At 34.4% G+C, this 18,666-nt stretch overlaps 1 protein-coding gene across 1 annotated transcript; it reads right to left on the bottom strand.

The window, feature by feature from the left end:
* Nucleotides 1-6,881: 6,881 nt before the first annotated feature.
* On the bottom strand, nucleotides 6,882-8,632 carry LOC121746702 (homeobox-leucine zipper protein ATHB-12-like). Its single transcript, XM_042140615.1, has 2 exons — nucleotides 8,213-8,632; nucleotides 6,882-7,634 (listed from the first exon to the last, which is right to left on the bottom strand). The coding sequence occupies exons 1-2, from the start codon at nucleotides 8,519-8,521 to the stop codon at nucleotides 7,428-7,430; spliced, it is 516 nt and encodes a 171-aa protein (XP_041996549.1). The 5' UTR covers nucleotides 8,522-8,632; the 3' UTR covers nucleotides 6,882-7,427.
* Between the last annotated feature and the right edge of the window lie 10,034 nt (nucleotides 8,633-18,666).

Genomic DNA, 18,666 nt, shown 5'->3' with positions numbered 1-18,666 from the left:
ACTCCTATTAATTAAAAGTCCGCCCATCTATAATTGAGGTATTTTTTTTTGGACACGGATTAAAAATGTATAATTAATTAAGTGGAGTGAAAATGAAAGAGAACAAAGAATAAACTAGATAAATGAACATAATATAAAGTAAGAGCGATAATATAGTAAACAATTGAAGAAAAAATAAAGTAAAAGCGATTAAGGGTCGTTTTTTGCCATAGAAACTTAACTATAGTTGGACAGTCCAAATAAGAATACGACTATTTTACCATGAATAATGGATGAAACAATATGGAACCAGATACGATTAGTTATAAAACAAGGGTGGTATATAATGCTGAGTTTCATACTTTCACTTATTTTTTTAACTAACTAATTTTTTTAATCTCGTGTCGAGTCAAAATGGGACTAAACATCGCTGACAAAGGAAGTAGTTACAGGAAAAGAACAGCGCCGCCATGGGCAACAACAGAGGGAAGAACAAACTAAAATTAAGGATGGTGCGTAGGGGCACGCACCAATAGGAATTGATAACGTGCGACAACCAAAACCTTAATGCGACAGAAGATGCCTTAAGCCATTAATTAATTAATCAAAATCTTATTATTTGTTAATAAAGTGGTGTTTTTGTTAATTACTTATGTATGGATCAAGATCTGTGAGGTCATTACTTGCCTCTGCCTTTCTTATTAAACCGCACCTAATTAGGCATTACCACTTCCACTCTGCCAATATTTTTTTCCACACATAGAGCAATTTGATGGGAGAATAATAAATATAATTAGATCAAAGTCCAACTAGCTTTAATTTATCCATAAACATGAATAGTGGATAGACTTCTTAATCTAAAATCTTTTTGTTTGTAAAATTAATCAGAGGGATTCTAGGAATTTTGTAATTTAATATCTAGACTTGATTTGACAACTATAGAAGAAAATTCATGTCATATTTATAAAACAAATGAGTTCCCATGATATATCCGAGATCTACAAAAGGGTAAAAAAGTAAAAATCATAATCTGAAAAATAGACTCAATTGATGGTTTAATATTTTAGCATAACACTTCCTTGAGTAGATATGTGAATAGGTGTACTTATTCAGTTGGTTCGGTTATAACACATTATTGAATCGTCTCTATGATTACTAGTCATGAAAGCTAGAATCGATCGATGATCCAACCACATCTATAATTTTCGATTATCGATCTACTGAGAACTAACCGTTTCGATTTCCTACCAATTATCGTTATTATTAAGGTTATACCCTACCAATTACAAACTCTCTATCATTTTTTTTAAAACAAAATGCAAAATGCTCAAATCAAAGAAGGTACTCCAAAACATATAACATGAAGATATCACAAATATAAACAAAACATACCACGATACAGAGAAGATGTAAAGTAAGATGCAAGAGATGACTAGACAATTATCACTGACAACAACATATATAACAAACAAAGATGTCATCTAGCAAAGGAGAACACAAACAAAATATAAAATAAAGACAAGACTAGAAGCAATCAACAACACAGAACAACAACACATTCGATACAACAAAACTCCATCTTCTTCTCTTGACGTGTTCATCAAGACCGACCCGATTATAGGTCATTGGACGACCACGATCGAGATCCCCATGACTTGAACTACAAAAAACAAGGTCATGTTTTTGTCAAACATATGATAATAGATGTGCTCAATGATTATAAACTATTTATTTGTGCAACCTTATCATCATCTTGAGTTAGTTTCCAAATTCATCATAGCCTCAAAGCTTTCTCAAGGTAGAGGCACAGTTCCATAGAGTAAATTCTATAATCAAACAAACAATAATCATCTCCATTTTTAATGGATAAAGTGAAACCTTAAACAGAGATTCTTCATATATGTGAAACAAGATTTATTTAATTGAAGTGGCTTGCAACTTGTCACACAAAGCCACTTGTTCTCATTCAAGAAATGATTGGATTCGATGCCATAATCTTACAAAATCATCTTTCTGGCTGATTTTTAGGTGTAAAGATTCTCACTATAGTTTGTTTTTTTCGACAATTTTATTCTTCAATATGTTGATATAAGTGAAGAATAATTTGTGTAGTTTAATTGTGGAGTTGAGGTTGATTAACCCTAGCGAAAACACAGGCTTTTTTTGGAGTATCTTTAATCAATTTCAACACTTTATTAATGGCTATTTAATCTAATTAGCCTTTATTTGCCACTTAATCTTTGACTAAAGTAGTTATTCTTGTTTTTATAATAAAAAAACTGTGCATTTCCCTGCCTATGATTCTAGTATGATGATGATTGATGTTTGGACTCAAAATCTTAACCTTTCCTCTTTGGGTAAATTTCTCGAAAATATCTCGTTTCGAGGTTATCCATAGCTCTTGAGCAGTATCAGTAATACCTTGACTATAATCAACTTATGCATGTTTGAACACTACTCACAATCCTTGAACACGAAGAAATTAAGCACTTACACTATTCACCTGTATATATTTTTAATTTTCTTTTCTTAATTTTTAATTTAATAGTATTAATTAACAAATAATCAAAAATAAAAAAAATCATTAAAATTCAAATTATATACTCAAAATAAATAATAAAATAGATGATTGGAAATTGTGAAATGGGTGTATATATAGACAAAAAAAGGATGACATGTGACGAGCTCTGATTGTGCAACAAAACGGGTGCCCTTACACCAATGGCGCGTAAAGCGCGCAGTGCATGTTTAATTAAGAGTGGAATTTGGAAAAGCAATGATGCTTTAAAGCTTTCGATTCCGAGACAATTATATTTTACTGAATAATTCTTGATTAGTATATAGAGCATATATGTAAGAAATTTAATCTTACAAGGAACGAGTGGATGTCTTATTTATCAAATTATATGGTTTCAATTCTATAATCACATTCCATATTTTGAGGAATAATTTATACTTATAAATATAGTACGACAGTGCCGGTAAACATATGTATATAAAAAGGTTGTTATTAAAAGCTACTGAGAATAATACTCCCTCCGTCCCGTGTTACTTGCACTTATTTCCTTTCTTGGCGTCTCAAGTTATTTGCACTCTTTCCATTTTTAGTAAAAATTATCACCTACAACCGTAATATTTGACTTTGTCTATCACTCATTCCTTAATCTCCGTGCCGAAAAGGAAACGTTCAAGTAACGCGGGACGGAGGGAGTATATTACAAAAAATTCCCCTATTTTAATATTTACATATGTCTAAGTTGACTAGAAAGTCCACGCGTGATATAGTCGAGGTCAAATTAGTGTCGTCATTAAGCTATTTTATTTAAATAGTACTATATGTTAATAATGGCTATAAGGAGAGGCAAACCGGCAATAGCATCTTTCATTCAAATTATTGTGGGTATTTTATTTTGGAAGAATGAATAATTTGTGTCACCCCTTTGCAAGTGGACAAGTGAGTCTTGTATTATCACTAATTATTATGTGATTAAGGTAAGTAAGTTAATTAGTTTATTTATTGCAGTTTGGACATAATTAAAAAACAAGGGGGATTTGAAAAAGAATAGGCCGGAATTTGAATCAATACGATTGTATATGAATAAATGAAGATTCATTATTGATCGCATTTGAAGAAAAAAAAAGTACTAGCTAGTGTAAGTACAATAAATTGTGTTTACAATAGCAGATCTAGGAAGCGGATTCTTTCATATCAGACAAAGTGAAAAAAGTACTTATAGTCATCCGGCGTCGGAATGCAGAGGCGATATCGCAACTATTATTGGCAATGGTCAATGGAGGGTTAATGAAGAATATAAGTGAACCCCAAGTCTGATTATTTAAAGCAGAGTTTCGCATTGTAGGGCCTACGATAGCTCAAAAGTCAAACTATTTTCCACTTCCCCTCTCTTATTTTACCAATTTTTATTTTATTCTCTCATACTTTACCAATTCTTTTTTCTTACTTTACCAATTGTGCATTAAAACTCGTGTCGTTTCAAAAAAATTTATTTTTCAAGGACAAAGTAATTATTTTATAATATATTAATTTAAGTAGTACTCTTCCGTCTCACTCTAAGTGACATATTTTTTCTTTTTGGAATGTCTCACTCTAAATGACACAATTATTAAAATAGAAACATCAATCTCTCTACTTTTTCATTTCTTTTACTTAATTATCTCCAGCTAACTCATAAACACAACACTATATAAAATCTCGTGCAGAATAAGAAATGTTTCACTTAGAGTGAAACAGATGGAGTATTATCTCTTTGTTATTCACTATAGTTACTTCTTGCAAGTATCCCTATCTTGAAAGTATAAGGAACATACTCCTGCCATCCCAAAAGAATATGAACTTTGGGTTGGGTACGTATTTTAATGCACATCAGAGAGAAAGAGTTTCCAAAATGAAAAAGTGCATATTTTTGTAAGACATACTAAAAATGAAAAAGTGCATATTCTTGTGTGATGGGTTGAGTATCACATAGCTTCGCACGATTTAGTTTGTTGATGTATTTAAATTTTTAGTATTTTAAAATATTTCTATGTTACTATTACTTTACTATAATACATTTAGGTTATGTTTTTATAAATTTTTTGGGTATATCAAATAACTTTATTTGTTATTCTTCACAATATCATTGTTAACACTTGTATATAAGAGACCTCACTTTTAGTGATTTAATCACAGAATTCATCATATCCATCCATCTCCGACTCCACGTCATCATTAGTCCAACTCTGCAAAAAGGGGATATGACATTTCAAGGGAATGGCTATTGAGAAATGAGTTAGTATTTCATAAAGATTGACAAGAATAAGTAGAGTGTTAAAAACGATGTTACCTTAACAAGGGATGGATATTCCGATATCACAATGGATTCTTTTCTGACAGAATCCATCTTAGAAGGAAGACGCTGCCACAGGTCTTCTGTCATAAAAGGCATAAACGGATGGCCCCACCAAATCTGCCTTGAAATGCACCAGTCACGGATGTTTTCAAGCCATCTATGGAATACGGGATATATCATTAGAAGCTGATTTTGCATAAATGTTAGTTAATCAAAAGTTTTAGCACAGCACAAAGCAGGGAGGAAATACATCAACTATAAAGGATGAGAAAACTTAAGGCTTCAAAGACTATTATTAATTCTCAAAAATACCTCTGCCATTCAGCAACATATTGTTTCGGTAAGATCCCTAACTTTGGATTTGTACAACCAATAACAGCGTTCAGACCATCCTCTGCCATGCCTTTGCAGCTCACAAACCACTGGGGCTTTACAAGGTATTCCACTACTTCGTTGCTTGTTGAACAAATTTTTAGGCACATCTCATTATCTTTATCACCTCTATGAAGTCCCTTGATTGCAAATAGAGCTAACAATCAGCATAATTAAAATAAGGGCAACTACATCAAGTAATGCTTAATAAAATGTGACGTGTAGGAGTACCTTTTCTTTTAAAGCTTGGATCACAGCCACACGTGCGCCATTCCTTCAAATTCTTCACCACCATTGCTATTTATTTTCCCATCATCAGTGAAGATAGTGATGCAGTCGAGATCGTGGCACTTGCCAACTTCATAATCATCAGGATCATGAGCTGGAGTTATCTGCAAAATATCATGTCCAAGTCCTTCTCAGAGTATGAACTGAAAATAGAAAAGGAAGTATTATTAGCAGAAAATGTTCTGCTCACCTTAACCGCACCAGTCCCGAATTTCATATCGACAAAGAAGCTATCACAAATTATATTTAGCTTCCTTCCATTGAAAGGATGAACAGTGAATTTCCCATGAAGATGCATGCATCTGGGATCGTCTGGATGCATTGCCACAGCCGTATCCCCGAGCATTGTTTCCACTCGAGTAGTTGCCACAACAATCTCACCCAAATCCCCTTCCAAAGGATAAGCAAATGAGGTCAGAACCCCAAATTCGACTTCAGTTTCATACCCATGAAGTGTTCTCTCTTTGATATATTCGTCTTTGAACTCAGTCTTGGATAGTGTTGTTTGCATACGACAGTCCCAAGCTACCAGACGTTTATCCCTAAAAAGAATATTGGATGAGAAACTTTAAGAAAGGGGAACAAATAAACCACCATATACCAGACAACTGCGCAACAACACAGAAACACCAAAGAACAATATAAAAATCAATTATCCATCACATTGCACAGTTATCGAATGCATGAGATCAATGAGATTGTAGCAGTTTGGACATAATGAAAAAAACTAGGGGGATTTTAAAAACAATAGGCCGAAATTTGAATCACTGCGATTGTATATGAATAAATGAGATTCATTATTGATCGAATTTGGAAAAATAAAATAAAGAGTAGCTAGTGTAAATACAATAAATTACATTTACAATAGCGGATCTAGGAAACGGATTCTTTCACATCAAACAGAAAGAAAAGGTACTAATAGTCATCCGGCGTTGGAATGCAGAGGCGTTATCGCTACTGTTGTTGGCAATTGTCAATGAATGGTTGATGAAGAACAGAAGTGAACCCCAACCCCGATTGATTAGAGCAGAGTTTTGCATTGTAGGGGCGGCGATAGCTCAAAAGTCAAACTTACTAAATTTTCCTGCCCTCGTGACCAGCAGTGGGATCAGTCGACCCCTCCGACCACGTGTGCTAGAGGTATACTTGGGTCTTACTCAAAATAAATGGGCCTAATCCACTTATAAGACATTTATTTGTTTCTGTGAGATAGTTACAATTTTGTTTAAATGGGCCTAATTAGTTTATGGCCCATACTTATTTAATTGTCACGGATATTGGGCCTGCAATAATCATTATTATCTTCCTTCTCACCGATATCATATTTCAGCTACTCATATTTTTTTTCTTATTTTTTTTATTATTTAGATTGCTACATAAAGTGCTTAAGCATTTGGAATTAAGAACTCTAACTATATTCCATATATTTGTGAATTTTGTATTACATGTGGAATAACATTAAAATCAAAGTGGGAGATTCATATTCCTACTATACCTTAAAATCTTATTTCATTCCCTCTATACAAACCACAGCCCTACTTATACCTCAGCCATATCCACAAGTAGGATAAGAAATCAAATTTCGAAGCATCATTATTTGCAAGAAACACTAAGAAGCTCGATCCAGTTCTGATACGTCTCGCAACTTTAAAACTTAACTTGTTCGCAATCATCCCTCAGCGAAATGTTTTGGTGATACTATACGGAGATATCACCGCTAAACAATGGCATCTATTCAAGAAAAAAACATCGGCGTTTGGTTGATAAACACAATCAATATATTACATGTACGCAACTGGATCTTTTTCGTCTTGCAATGATTTGCAAACAAATCAAAACTTCCTGATTTTTTGATTAATTCTTAGAGTTACGAAACAGGCCACAATTTGATAAAATTTCATGAGTTTTCGGACAATTAGCACGTATAATGAATCGAAATCAAGACCAGAAACCCAACCACTGGCAGCTACGTTGATCCATAACAACATCATCAAAATCAAGACCTCCCCAATCCGACGTCGTATCCGCCATCCTCATCATCATCTCTTCCTCCTCCACCATCCCAACTCCCTCCTTCACTTCAAACTCATTCTTCCCACTCTCCAACTCCCCATCGCTCCCTCCCTCCCCCTTCAACTTCCGCAACTGTTTCACAAACAAACAAATCAGTTGACATGAGTTGATTCGGCTCGAGTTTTAAGAAATATAGTAGCATGAGTAGAAAAAGTCAGTTGAATATAATTCATACTTTTATTTATAATAAAATGTGAGTTAGATTAGTCGGTAGAACGTGTAGTCAATTACCAAAAAGTAAAAATAGATTAGTCAATAGAATGTGTAGTTAATTACCAAAAAATAGTAAAACGTAAAAATGTTACTCCCTGATCATGGGCGGATGGAAAAAAGGAAAGTTATATCAATTAATCGTGGACGAAAGTAGTAACTAACTAACTACCTGATCAACCAACGACTTTTTCTCTCTCTTCAATGACTCGAACCGGTCGGAGAGGGCGTCAATGAAATATAGTGGGAGTAGAAAAAAGTCAATGGAACATGATTCATACTTTTAGTTATAATAAAATGTGAGTTAGATGGGATGAACGTGTGATCAATTATCAAAAAGTAGTAAAAAGTAAAAATATTAATTAATTATGAATGGATAAAAAAAAAGAAAATTATGTCAATTAATCGGGAACGAAATTAGTAACTAACTAACTAACTACCTGATCGACCAACGACTGCTTCTCTCTCTTCAACGACTCGAACCGGTCGGAGAGGGCGTCGTAGCTCGCGGCCAGCGCGGCGTACTCCTTCTCCACGTGCTTCGACTTCCACCGCGCCCGCTTGTTCTGGAACCAGATCGCCACCTGGCGCGGCTGCAGCCCTAGCTCTCGCGCCACCTCCGCCTTCCTCCGGGGCTCGAGCTTGCTCTCGGAGGCGAACATCGCCTCGAGGCGCCGGATTTGGTCGTCGCTGAACCGGCGCTTGTCGTTGCCGCTCTTGCTCTTCTTGCGCGTGATTGAATCCGCCATGTGTTTGTGTGAATGTTTAAGTGAAGGAAGGTCATGCTCTTGTGTTTTTGGGAGGATTTTTGGAAATGTTTACATGCTCAATTTATACTAGGAAGACGTGTACATGTTTTCTTCTGCTTCCTTCGTTGGATTATATTGCCCATCACCACACTCCTAAGCAACTTGATAAATTGTCCGAAAAACATGAAATTTGGTCATATTCTGGTCTCTTCACCAATTTTTAAAATTGGTGAATTTTTTAGTGAAATTGTATTGTCGAGAAATGACATGTGGACATCGGAAATTTGACCAATTTTCGTAGTTTTTAAAATAATTCGGACTTAAATTAATACTTTCTAGGTCTCGTTTGTTGGGTTATAAACCAATTCCACATAGGATTAGTGAGAGAAGTGGAAAGCTATATATAGTGTTGTCCAGTTCCAAAATGTTTAAGGCCTTTTGAGAATGATCCAAAAATAAATTCGTGCAAGCTAATGATTTATTTTATTTGAGGATGTGTATTAAAAAAAAGTTAGTGTTTTGTGCATCAAAAGATAAGATTATTGAATTTGATTGACTTAATTATGTGTGATAACTTCCCTATGTATTTTAAAACGTGACACTTATAATGTAATAACACAGTGATATATAAGAGCCACTTTTAATGCGATATACTAGTGAATTTTTTATACAAAATTAAAATAAATCTCAATTGTGATGGATGAATGTTAACATTGAATAGATGCAGTGAATGTGCAAGTTGGATAATAGTCAAAATCATCACTATGTTGTTTTCTCTCACATGGGTTTCAAGCTTCATCTAGTTTACAGGTTTTATATTGGTCAAAATCAGCGGGGTTTTTTGGAATTATTGTTGTGTCTTCATTAAATTTTATTTTTATCTCGAAGTATCGTAAGGTGTAATCAGAGCTATGGTGAATTCATGTGAGGTCGAAGGATTGACCAACCCTACACTGATTCATGAAGGCCGAAGAATTTATTGAATTAAGCACATTTGGATTTATTGTACACCACACAATGTGGCTACCGATGGTCGCAATAACACTGAGGAGCTTAAAAACTTGTATAATATATCTAGAATTTTTGGTATTCTGTGTCAATCGTCATGCAAAATCTCTTATCATCATAACCAAATATAAGAAAAATATTATTGTCGAATTCTGAACTCAAAGTTGAGATTATATAGCTCTGGTCACCAAAATAAATTTCTACATCTGCATCTGTCTCAGACCACTCTTTTGGGGTAGTTCACTTGCATTCTTCGATCACTATCATTATCAGCAACGTCCGCCATACTGCTTCTGCTTTACGATGTTGGTAATGATCTTTTCACTGTGTTCGACCCAACGAAACTTGTTTTCGAGATTCACGGGGAATAGTTTGAAATCCACTATAATATGTACTAACCCAATGATGATATGTGGTTAGTTAAATTGTTTCTAATAGTGAAGTGGTAAAAAATACTTAAGGGCATGTGGTAATGGCATGCAGATAGAGCCGACAACAAATTTACTCATGGCGAAGGGAATTATTTAATGTTGAAGATAGGGACAATTGTTTCAAAGGGATACGTTGTTTGATTTTTATAATTTAATAATAAAACAAATACCTAAAATTAAATTTTGTATGTGAATCACGTTGTGGATTGGGTCCCATGCTTCACTGTCATGCAAATATCCAAATTTTGCATAAAAATATTACAATTACTTTAAAGTAAATAACAAAATTATTTTTCTTATCAATATAAAAGAATGTTTTGTATGAAATAGAGGGAGTCTTTTTTGTATTTTTTGCTATTTTCTTCTTTATTCTTTTTCTTTTTGATGGATTTCTATATATGAGGGAGTCGAGTCTTGATTTCACTAATTAAATTAATGAAAATGGTTTTCCTATAGTATATTTTTATTCTTTATCCGATTATTCTATTTTAAAGTACTAGTACGTATAGTTATGACATATATTTTTTCAAAACAATCTCATTTAATATGGTATATTTCCTTATTATAACAAGTTCGTCATTCATATAAATTTAATTGACATATATTCGTTCACTAGTTTAAATTCTTTCAAATACACGCATTCAAACATATTTATTCTTAATAATGAATTATGAAAAGAATGAATATATCAGCAATTCTAGTTTTTATAAATTTTTATAAAACTACTCTGTCGGATATAATAGTCTTATTTTTATATTTTCGTCCCCAAAAATTAATCTTCCTCTATTTATTTATTTTATTACTTTTTTTATTTTTAATAAATTTATATTAAAATATGTGTTATTCATTATCAAGATTTTTGCCATGGATGAGACTGAGTTTTATTATGTCTTCTACTTTATTCTTTCTTTTACTTTTTTATTTTTTTTTCAATTTTTTTTCTCTCTTCTTAACTTTTTAAACATCAATTTATTAACTCATACACTTAAAAGAAACGTCTCACTTGTGGCTTTACCGAATATCCTTTTACAAAACATAAGTTTAAGAAATATTTAAACCTTAAAAATTTGACAAATAAATACTCCATCCATCCCATGGAAATAAGTCATTTGGTATTGTCACAGATTTTAATGCATAATTGGTAAAGTGGAGTAAGAGAGAAGGAGAAAAAATAGTTGAAATTGTATAGTAGATAGTGAGACTCATAAATAATAAAGTAAAAGAGAATGAGAAGAAATTGTCATAAATAGATATAGACTATTTGTATGAGACGGATGAAAAAAGAAATATGGTCTATTTCAATGGTACGGGAATAAAAAAATATTTAAAAAGACAAGTCACCATCACTGCGAGAAGCATAGAGGCTGGTTGATTTTTTATTGAAAATTAATTTGTAGCTGTACAAAGTCAAAGCAATACGGGACACGTGTCGCGAGAAGTGGGGTCCACAGGTGACGGTGGAACACGTGTGTAATTTTTATATGGTGTTCAAAAATACGGTGGTGGCACGTCACTATCTCGGCTGCTTCTGCTGGCCCCACACACTTTGTTTACCTTTTATTTTCCTATGGTTAATTTGGTTAATGGTGTCGATTAATCCACCCACGTAACGCCCATAGTATAAGATAATTTTTTAGATTAATTCAATTTAGTGATAATATGATTTGTCATAGTTTCAGTTTAAACAAAAATCAAACAATTTTTTAGTAATTTTGTAAAGAGATTTGACCATTGATAAAACTAATAATTTATAATTATTTAAATCATAAAATTTTATCAAATTCTAATTAGTCTCACAAAATTTGACAATAGGATATATTCAATCATGAATTTTTTACTTTGTTCAATTATCTCGTACATATATAGCATGCTATTTTTTGATGATGTTAAAAACAGTACGGTTTTACTAAAACGAGAAAATAAAAAGTATTTATAAATTTAAATGAAGCGCATCGTTTTGTACACCATAAAACTTTTTGTACATATATGCAACAATTTTTTTTTAAAAATACAATTTCTTGATTTAATATCCGAATTAAAACTTTACGAGACTAATCAGAATTTGATCAAATTCGATCATACTCAAAATGGTGTTTATTTAAATGGCCATGAACTCATACAAAAAAATTACAAAAATACTACTCGCTTTTGTAGATTGTGGCTATATAACTTCATTTAAAATGTTATTGTTTCATTTAATTGAATAACTATTATTGATTTTTTCAGAAAGAACAAGGCTAAGAGGCAAGTGTTCATTGATTTGATGAATAATTAGGGTGGGAGATAGGCATTGACTAATATCGTCTTCATATGCACATGCCAGCTTAAGGTTTGTTGAAGCAGAGACCTATCATTATCATTCTACATTTCTACTTCACTTAATTTAAAACGTGGACCAATTCATGTGTGTGTAATAAATAGGGTTTGAACTATAGTAAAACCACCAAATTCGACCTAGGTTCAATTTTAATCATTATTTGTATTTATATAGGTAACCAAACTAAATAAAAAGAATTAGTCAGTCGTGCACGCACGCACATGGAGCTCAAAGTGCTTCTCAATTTACTCTCGTGATGACTCAAACTCCGGACTTATTTGAAGAAGGAGAAATGTCTTTTCAACTAAGTTGTCGTCACATTGCTAATTTTGTAGGAAAGATCTTACTTTGTGCCAGTTAATTCATTAATTTGTAATTAAATTGAATATTAAATCCTAATAATAGATTACTAAACTTATCACAAACAATTTATAATGTGGTTCAGGTTAGGGTGTTCAAATGGGCCTAGTATTTATAAAGATTGGGCCCATTTGATGTATCTTTGAACAATGGATATGTGTGGGAATGGGCTCGAATCAAAATAGTTTTTGCATCAGCCCATTAATGTTATCATACTTTTAGTGAATCAGAATGCATAGGACTAATTTTTTATTTTTATTTTTTTTTCCATTGTTATTATTTCCTTAGTCTTACCATAGTTGAGTCATATTCCATTTTCTGAAAATCCAATTGTAATTGAGTCAAATCTATTTATAGCAAAAATCAATATATTTATGCTTTCTTACTGACACATTGAGCAATGATTGTTAAATTAGAGGCTTTGATTTGTTTTAAAAATGTTGCACACATTAATTTAGTGAAATGAATAAAACTAATAAGAAAACATGATAGTTTATGACATACTATCTAGCTAGCTTAAGGGTGGAATAGCACAAATTGTGTTGTGTAGAGTAGGCTTGTTGCCAACTCATTAATATCTTAGTTAAATTAGTATTTGTAATTAATAAGGTAGAGCAGAAAACAATGACAGTTTGACCATAATAATCAAACAAATTTGAACATATTGCACTTTTCAATTTGGCAGGATTAATAAGACTATAGCTCCCTACCCTCTCAGCCCCTCTCTCCCATTCACTTACATTGTTTTTCTCACAAATCAAAATAATTAGAGAAAACATATACTATAATTAGTGTTGGTCAGATAATAATAATAATAATAATAATAATAATAATAATAATAATAATAATAATAATAATAATAATAATAATAATAATAATAAGTAATCGACTTACTAGAAGAGATTTCAATTACTCACCTATTTAACAAGTAATCGACTTAGCTAAAACTTAATCACTGATAATAACATTTCAATTTCAATAATCCGTGGCATTTATAAAGAAGAGTGTTGCTAATAGTAGTTAGCGTCATTGCTGCTTTCTAGACAATGTTGCATCTGCTGACATCAACTCTGATTTTAAATAAAAAAACAATTGCATATGCATAATTTCTGTTATCCATTTTTAAATTACTTTTCTTTCTCATTATCATCTCTTTCACACTTACATTGACAATGAATGACCTGTTTAAAAATGTATAGATGTGGGTGCGTTATGCTAATTTTTCTTAAATTGTTAATGTTAACTCATCAATACAGTGTATTAAAAATGGCAACATGATTATAACACAAATTTGTGTTGATATTTTAATATACCGTGTTGATATTTTAAATATCAATGTCAAGACAGTGTATTAAAATATAAACTAAGTTTATGTTGACATTCAATATCATCGTGTTATTATTTTTAATATGCTGCATTCATAAGTTAACTTAAGAAAATTAATAATGAATCACACCCCTATATAAATATATGTAAATAAATGTATGTGGATATCGAAAATATATTCCAAGCTCTTGAATTGTACATTTCGCATTAACTATATATGTTGGTGACAATGAACATGTAATTTGGCTTTCACCCTCGGGTGTAGTGTAGGGCATTCTCCTACTTCCAACAATTTCATTGATGAGACACATCTCACTTGAGACACCATGAAAAACAGCATATATTATTATTATTATTATTATTATTATTATTATTATTATTATTATTATTATTATATCAATCTTTTCAAATTACAAAAGATGGTCAGGGAAGTCAATCCATTTAGGGCACCCGCAACGCGGGCCGTGGCCGTCGCGGGTTCCGTTCCGGCGGAACGGTTCGCCGGCGCGACGCGTTGCGGCTCGCCAATCCGTTCCCAGGCCGTCCCCATTCCGTGCCGTGAGCCGTGCCGGCGAGACGCGGCACGGCTTGTTCCTCCACGCGCGCCGCTGCTGCCTGCGAGACGTGGCCGCCCCTGCGTCGTGCGTGACGCCCACTCGCCGACCCGCGAGTGGGCGTCGTTAATTATGACGCAATAAATCATTTTTTTTTAAAAAATTCGAATTTTGTAAAAAAAAAAAAATTAAAAAATGTGTAAACGGTCATATGACCGTTTTTTATATCCGTTTAACATTTTTTTTTATTTTTTTTTTATTTTCTTATTCTATAAATACACCTAATTTCATCTTCATTTCACACAACTACACATCTATTCTTCCTACATCAACATCAATTCCTCTCCAATTTTCATATTCAATCTCTTCACAAAATGTCCGGCGACGGCAATTACGGTGGTGGCGGCGCCGGTGGGTGGGATCTCAACGCGTTCGGCGATTGGGAGACCATGTACAACACACTTGGTGGTTCTGGGTCATCGACGCCGGGCACCCAGGGGTCGGCGACGCCGGGTGGGTACCAACCACCCACTTTCGATGTGGATGCCTACGCTCGACCCTCCGGCTCACGGCTTTCCCAGAGTTTGTCCCAGATTCGGGAGGATATCCCCGTTGAACCCACCCAGGGAGGAGGCCGAGGCGGTGGAAGCTCCAGGGCTGCGTCTGAGGCACCCGAGGAGGAGGAGGAGGAGGAACCGGAGGATCTGGGCCGGCATCCCTACACCAACGAAGAAACAAAGGCGGTGTACACCGCCTGACTCACCGTCTCGTACGATCCCATCGTCGGGAATCAACAAGCCGCCAAGTGCTTCTGGGAAAAGGTCCGTGATGTCTACCACCAGACTAAGCCGAAAGGGGCCCGGAAGCGCAAATATACAATGCTCCGTGCTCACTTTGGCCGAGTCGACCTACAGGTCAAAAAATTTTGCGGCATCTACACGGCCGAAGCGGCGAACTACCAAAGCGGAGCTTCGGGCGCCGACATTCTGAGGGCGGCTTTGCGCGTCTTCTACCAGGACACCGGTGTACAGTTCAAATATGTTGATATTTGGCAGCTCGTCAAGGACGAGGAAAGGTGGGCCGGCGGTGTCCGCTCGAGCTCGGGCTCAACCTCAAAGCGCACGAAGCACACGGCGACCGGCAACTACTCGTCTGGTGACACCGGTGAGGCCGGCGAGGGTGAACCGCAGGTGTTTGGGGGTACGGGGGATCCAACGCCCGGCGAATACGGGGGATCCAGCGTTGGGCGCCGTCGGCCGCAAGGGACGAAGGCGGCGAAGGCGGCTAGAGCGAGGAAGGGCCGAGGCGAATCAAGCCAGTCGGCCTCGGGATCGGGCTCGCGGGGACGCTCGGACACACTTATGGTGGCGTACATGACCGCCACAATGGCGGACACTTCCCGCTTCTCGTACGCCCAATTCACGGCCTGGTGGAACGGAATTGTTGCTATGGCAGCACAACTTGACCTTCCGACTCCCCCTAAACCTCGACCGCCTCCGGAGGATGATTCGCCGGCGGAGTAGTTTTTTAATTTTCCCACGTTTAATTGTGTGTTTTTTATTGTGTGTTTTTTATTTTTTTAGGATTTTAATTGTGTGGTTTTTATTTTTTTAAGTTTTAGTTGTAATTTTTTTTAATGTTGTGTGTTTTTTAATAAAGTGTGTTTGTTATTTAATAAATCGTGTTTGTTTTAATTGAATTGAGTTGGAAATAAAAATAAAAAATGAAATTGAATGAATAGTAATTTAAGGAACGGTTAAGGAACGGTTAAGGAACGGAGGGTTGCAGGTTCCGTTCCTTAGTTAAGGAATGGAGTAAAATAGTACAGTGGGGCCCTCAAATAGTAATTTAAGGAACGGTTTAGGAACGGTATAGGAACAGCGTTGTGGACGTCGTTAATATGACGTGTGTACAATATACCATTAGTATAAATTTCAGATTAAAAAAAATGGAAATTTAAAAGAAATATAGGTGCACAGCAGTCTAATAATAATAATTAAGGCTAGCAAAATAGGTAGTAGGCATAGTGGTGATATCGAATTCATCACCATTCAAAAAATGTCAAAAGAAAGAAATAAAGGCACGCGGCTAACGAGGGTCCCTAACTTTGTCATAGTATATTAAATTAAATAGACATTCAAAATAAATGGGCAAATTAAAACTAAAAAAAGCATAAAAGTTGGACAAATAATGGTTTAATCATGCAATTTAAAGATCAACAAAAACAAATAATGAAATTGATTTGGTCTTAATTATCTCAAGATGAACTTTTTTAGGTGAATTGTAGTACTATCTGATATGTTAGCTATGATTATATGTGGTCATCACTGCCTATGAATTAAATAATGTTGTTTATCATTAAAAATGACATTTTAGTTGAAAAATATTAACAATATAATAAATATATGTGATTAGATTTTTTTACTGTTGCGAGACATTTGCAAATAAGTTCACACTTTATAATCTTTTCAGCTGATTTTTAAAATGATAGATCAAAAGTTGATCAAATTTTATGATTTTTAATAATCTGCATACAATAAAAATAATTCTACTGTTTATTTACTATGTAGTACTTATAATTTCAATTTAAATAAAAATATGATTCATTTAATTGTGATTTAACAAAGCATTTAATTAATTTAAAATACGTACTATTTTAATTTAAAACTTATCATTTTAAAATAAGAATATAATTTAATAATATACAGATATTTAATTATATAAAATAAAATTATTAATTCATTATTTGTATTTTTATCAAAATTTATAAAATTTAGCTTGTATGGCATGATGCATAGCTTTATTCAAAGAAAATAAAAGAAGATGGCCATGATTAATTAGAGCATCTCCAGTAAGACTGGACGTCAAATAGCCCTCACATAGCTTTCACACTGCCACATCATCAGCACTACAATTCTCCTGCCACATCAGCTTGCCACATCAACTGGACATCAAATAGCCCTCACATAGCCTTCACACTACCTATCCACATCACTAATAACAATTATATAATTTAATTTACACTCGTATCAACATACGGAATTTAATTTACGAGACAAATACGGAAAATTCGAATAATAATATTAAAACTTAAAAAGTACATTAATTTAAAAAAAAGTACAATAATTTAAAAAAAAAGTACAATAATTTTAAAAAAAAGTACAAAAATTAAAAAGTACATTAATTTAAAAAAGTAAAACAAAATCACTCATCGCCGCCGTCCTCGTCTCCGTCGTCGCCCAGCGCTTCTTCACCGTCGTCGCCGCCGCCTCCGTCGCCACCTACGCCGCGGCTATTCCTGCCGGTGTCCCTCCTCATCGCCTCCAATTCTTCACGCTGGCTCTGACGCCGGTTTGACGCCGAATAGGGGTCCTACAATGGCGCCGTGAGGACCGGCGTTGGAACCGGCGTCATCGCGCGAATCTGCATGGCCACACCGATTTTGACGCCGATTTCGCTGACGCCGGTTCCAATAGTTCGGCGTCGGAACCGGCGTCGGCGAAAAATCGGCGTCGCGATTTTGACGCCGGCATTGGAGATGCTCTTAATGCTGTGCCTATTATCAGGCAAATCAATAACTCAAGTACTCCTCTGACCCATTTGTGTGTCATCATTAATGATTCTCTTTTGTTAAATTATTCATCCATCATTACTCACTCATAACCCACCTCTTTATGTTACACAACTTTCAATACAAACTTTTATTGCATTTTTATGCTATTTTTTCACCTCTATTTCAGTGTGTGTTGCTAAAGTGAGTTCTTGTTTGATGCATGCTAGTTAAAACTTTAAATCCAATGATAGTAGAGTTCGAAAGTGAAGTGTTTTTGAAAATTTGGACAACTCCAGATGGTATAGTATTGTGTACAAAATTTCAAGAGAGAGAGTGGATAGAGAATGCATAGGTGTATTATTGTCTACCTGTCAACCCTTTTAACCCGTAGTAATCCGGACCTCTATTCCTATCTTAAATCAAGCCAGAACACTGACATATTATCCATTCTCGCAAATTCTACAATAATCCTAGACTCGAAATTAAACCTCGATTAATTCTTTTATTTAAAATAAATTAATTCTCAAATCAAGCAAAAACACACAACTATTTTTAATTTTTATTATTTGTAAAATTAATATGACTAACTAAAAATT

Source organism: Salvia splendens, chromosome 9, assembly GCF_004379255.2.
Source record: "Salvia splendens isolate huo1 chromosome 9, SspV2, whole genome shotgun sequence".
NCBI classification, from domain to species: domain Eukaryota; kingdom Viridiplantae; phylum Streptophyta; class Magnoliopsida; order Lamiales; family Lamiaceae; genus Salvia; species Salvia splendens.
Note: the sequence above shows the minus strand (reverse complement) of the source record. Positions and strands in the feature narration are given on the sequence as shown.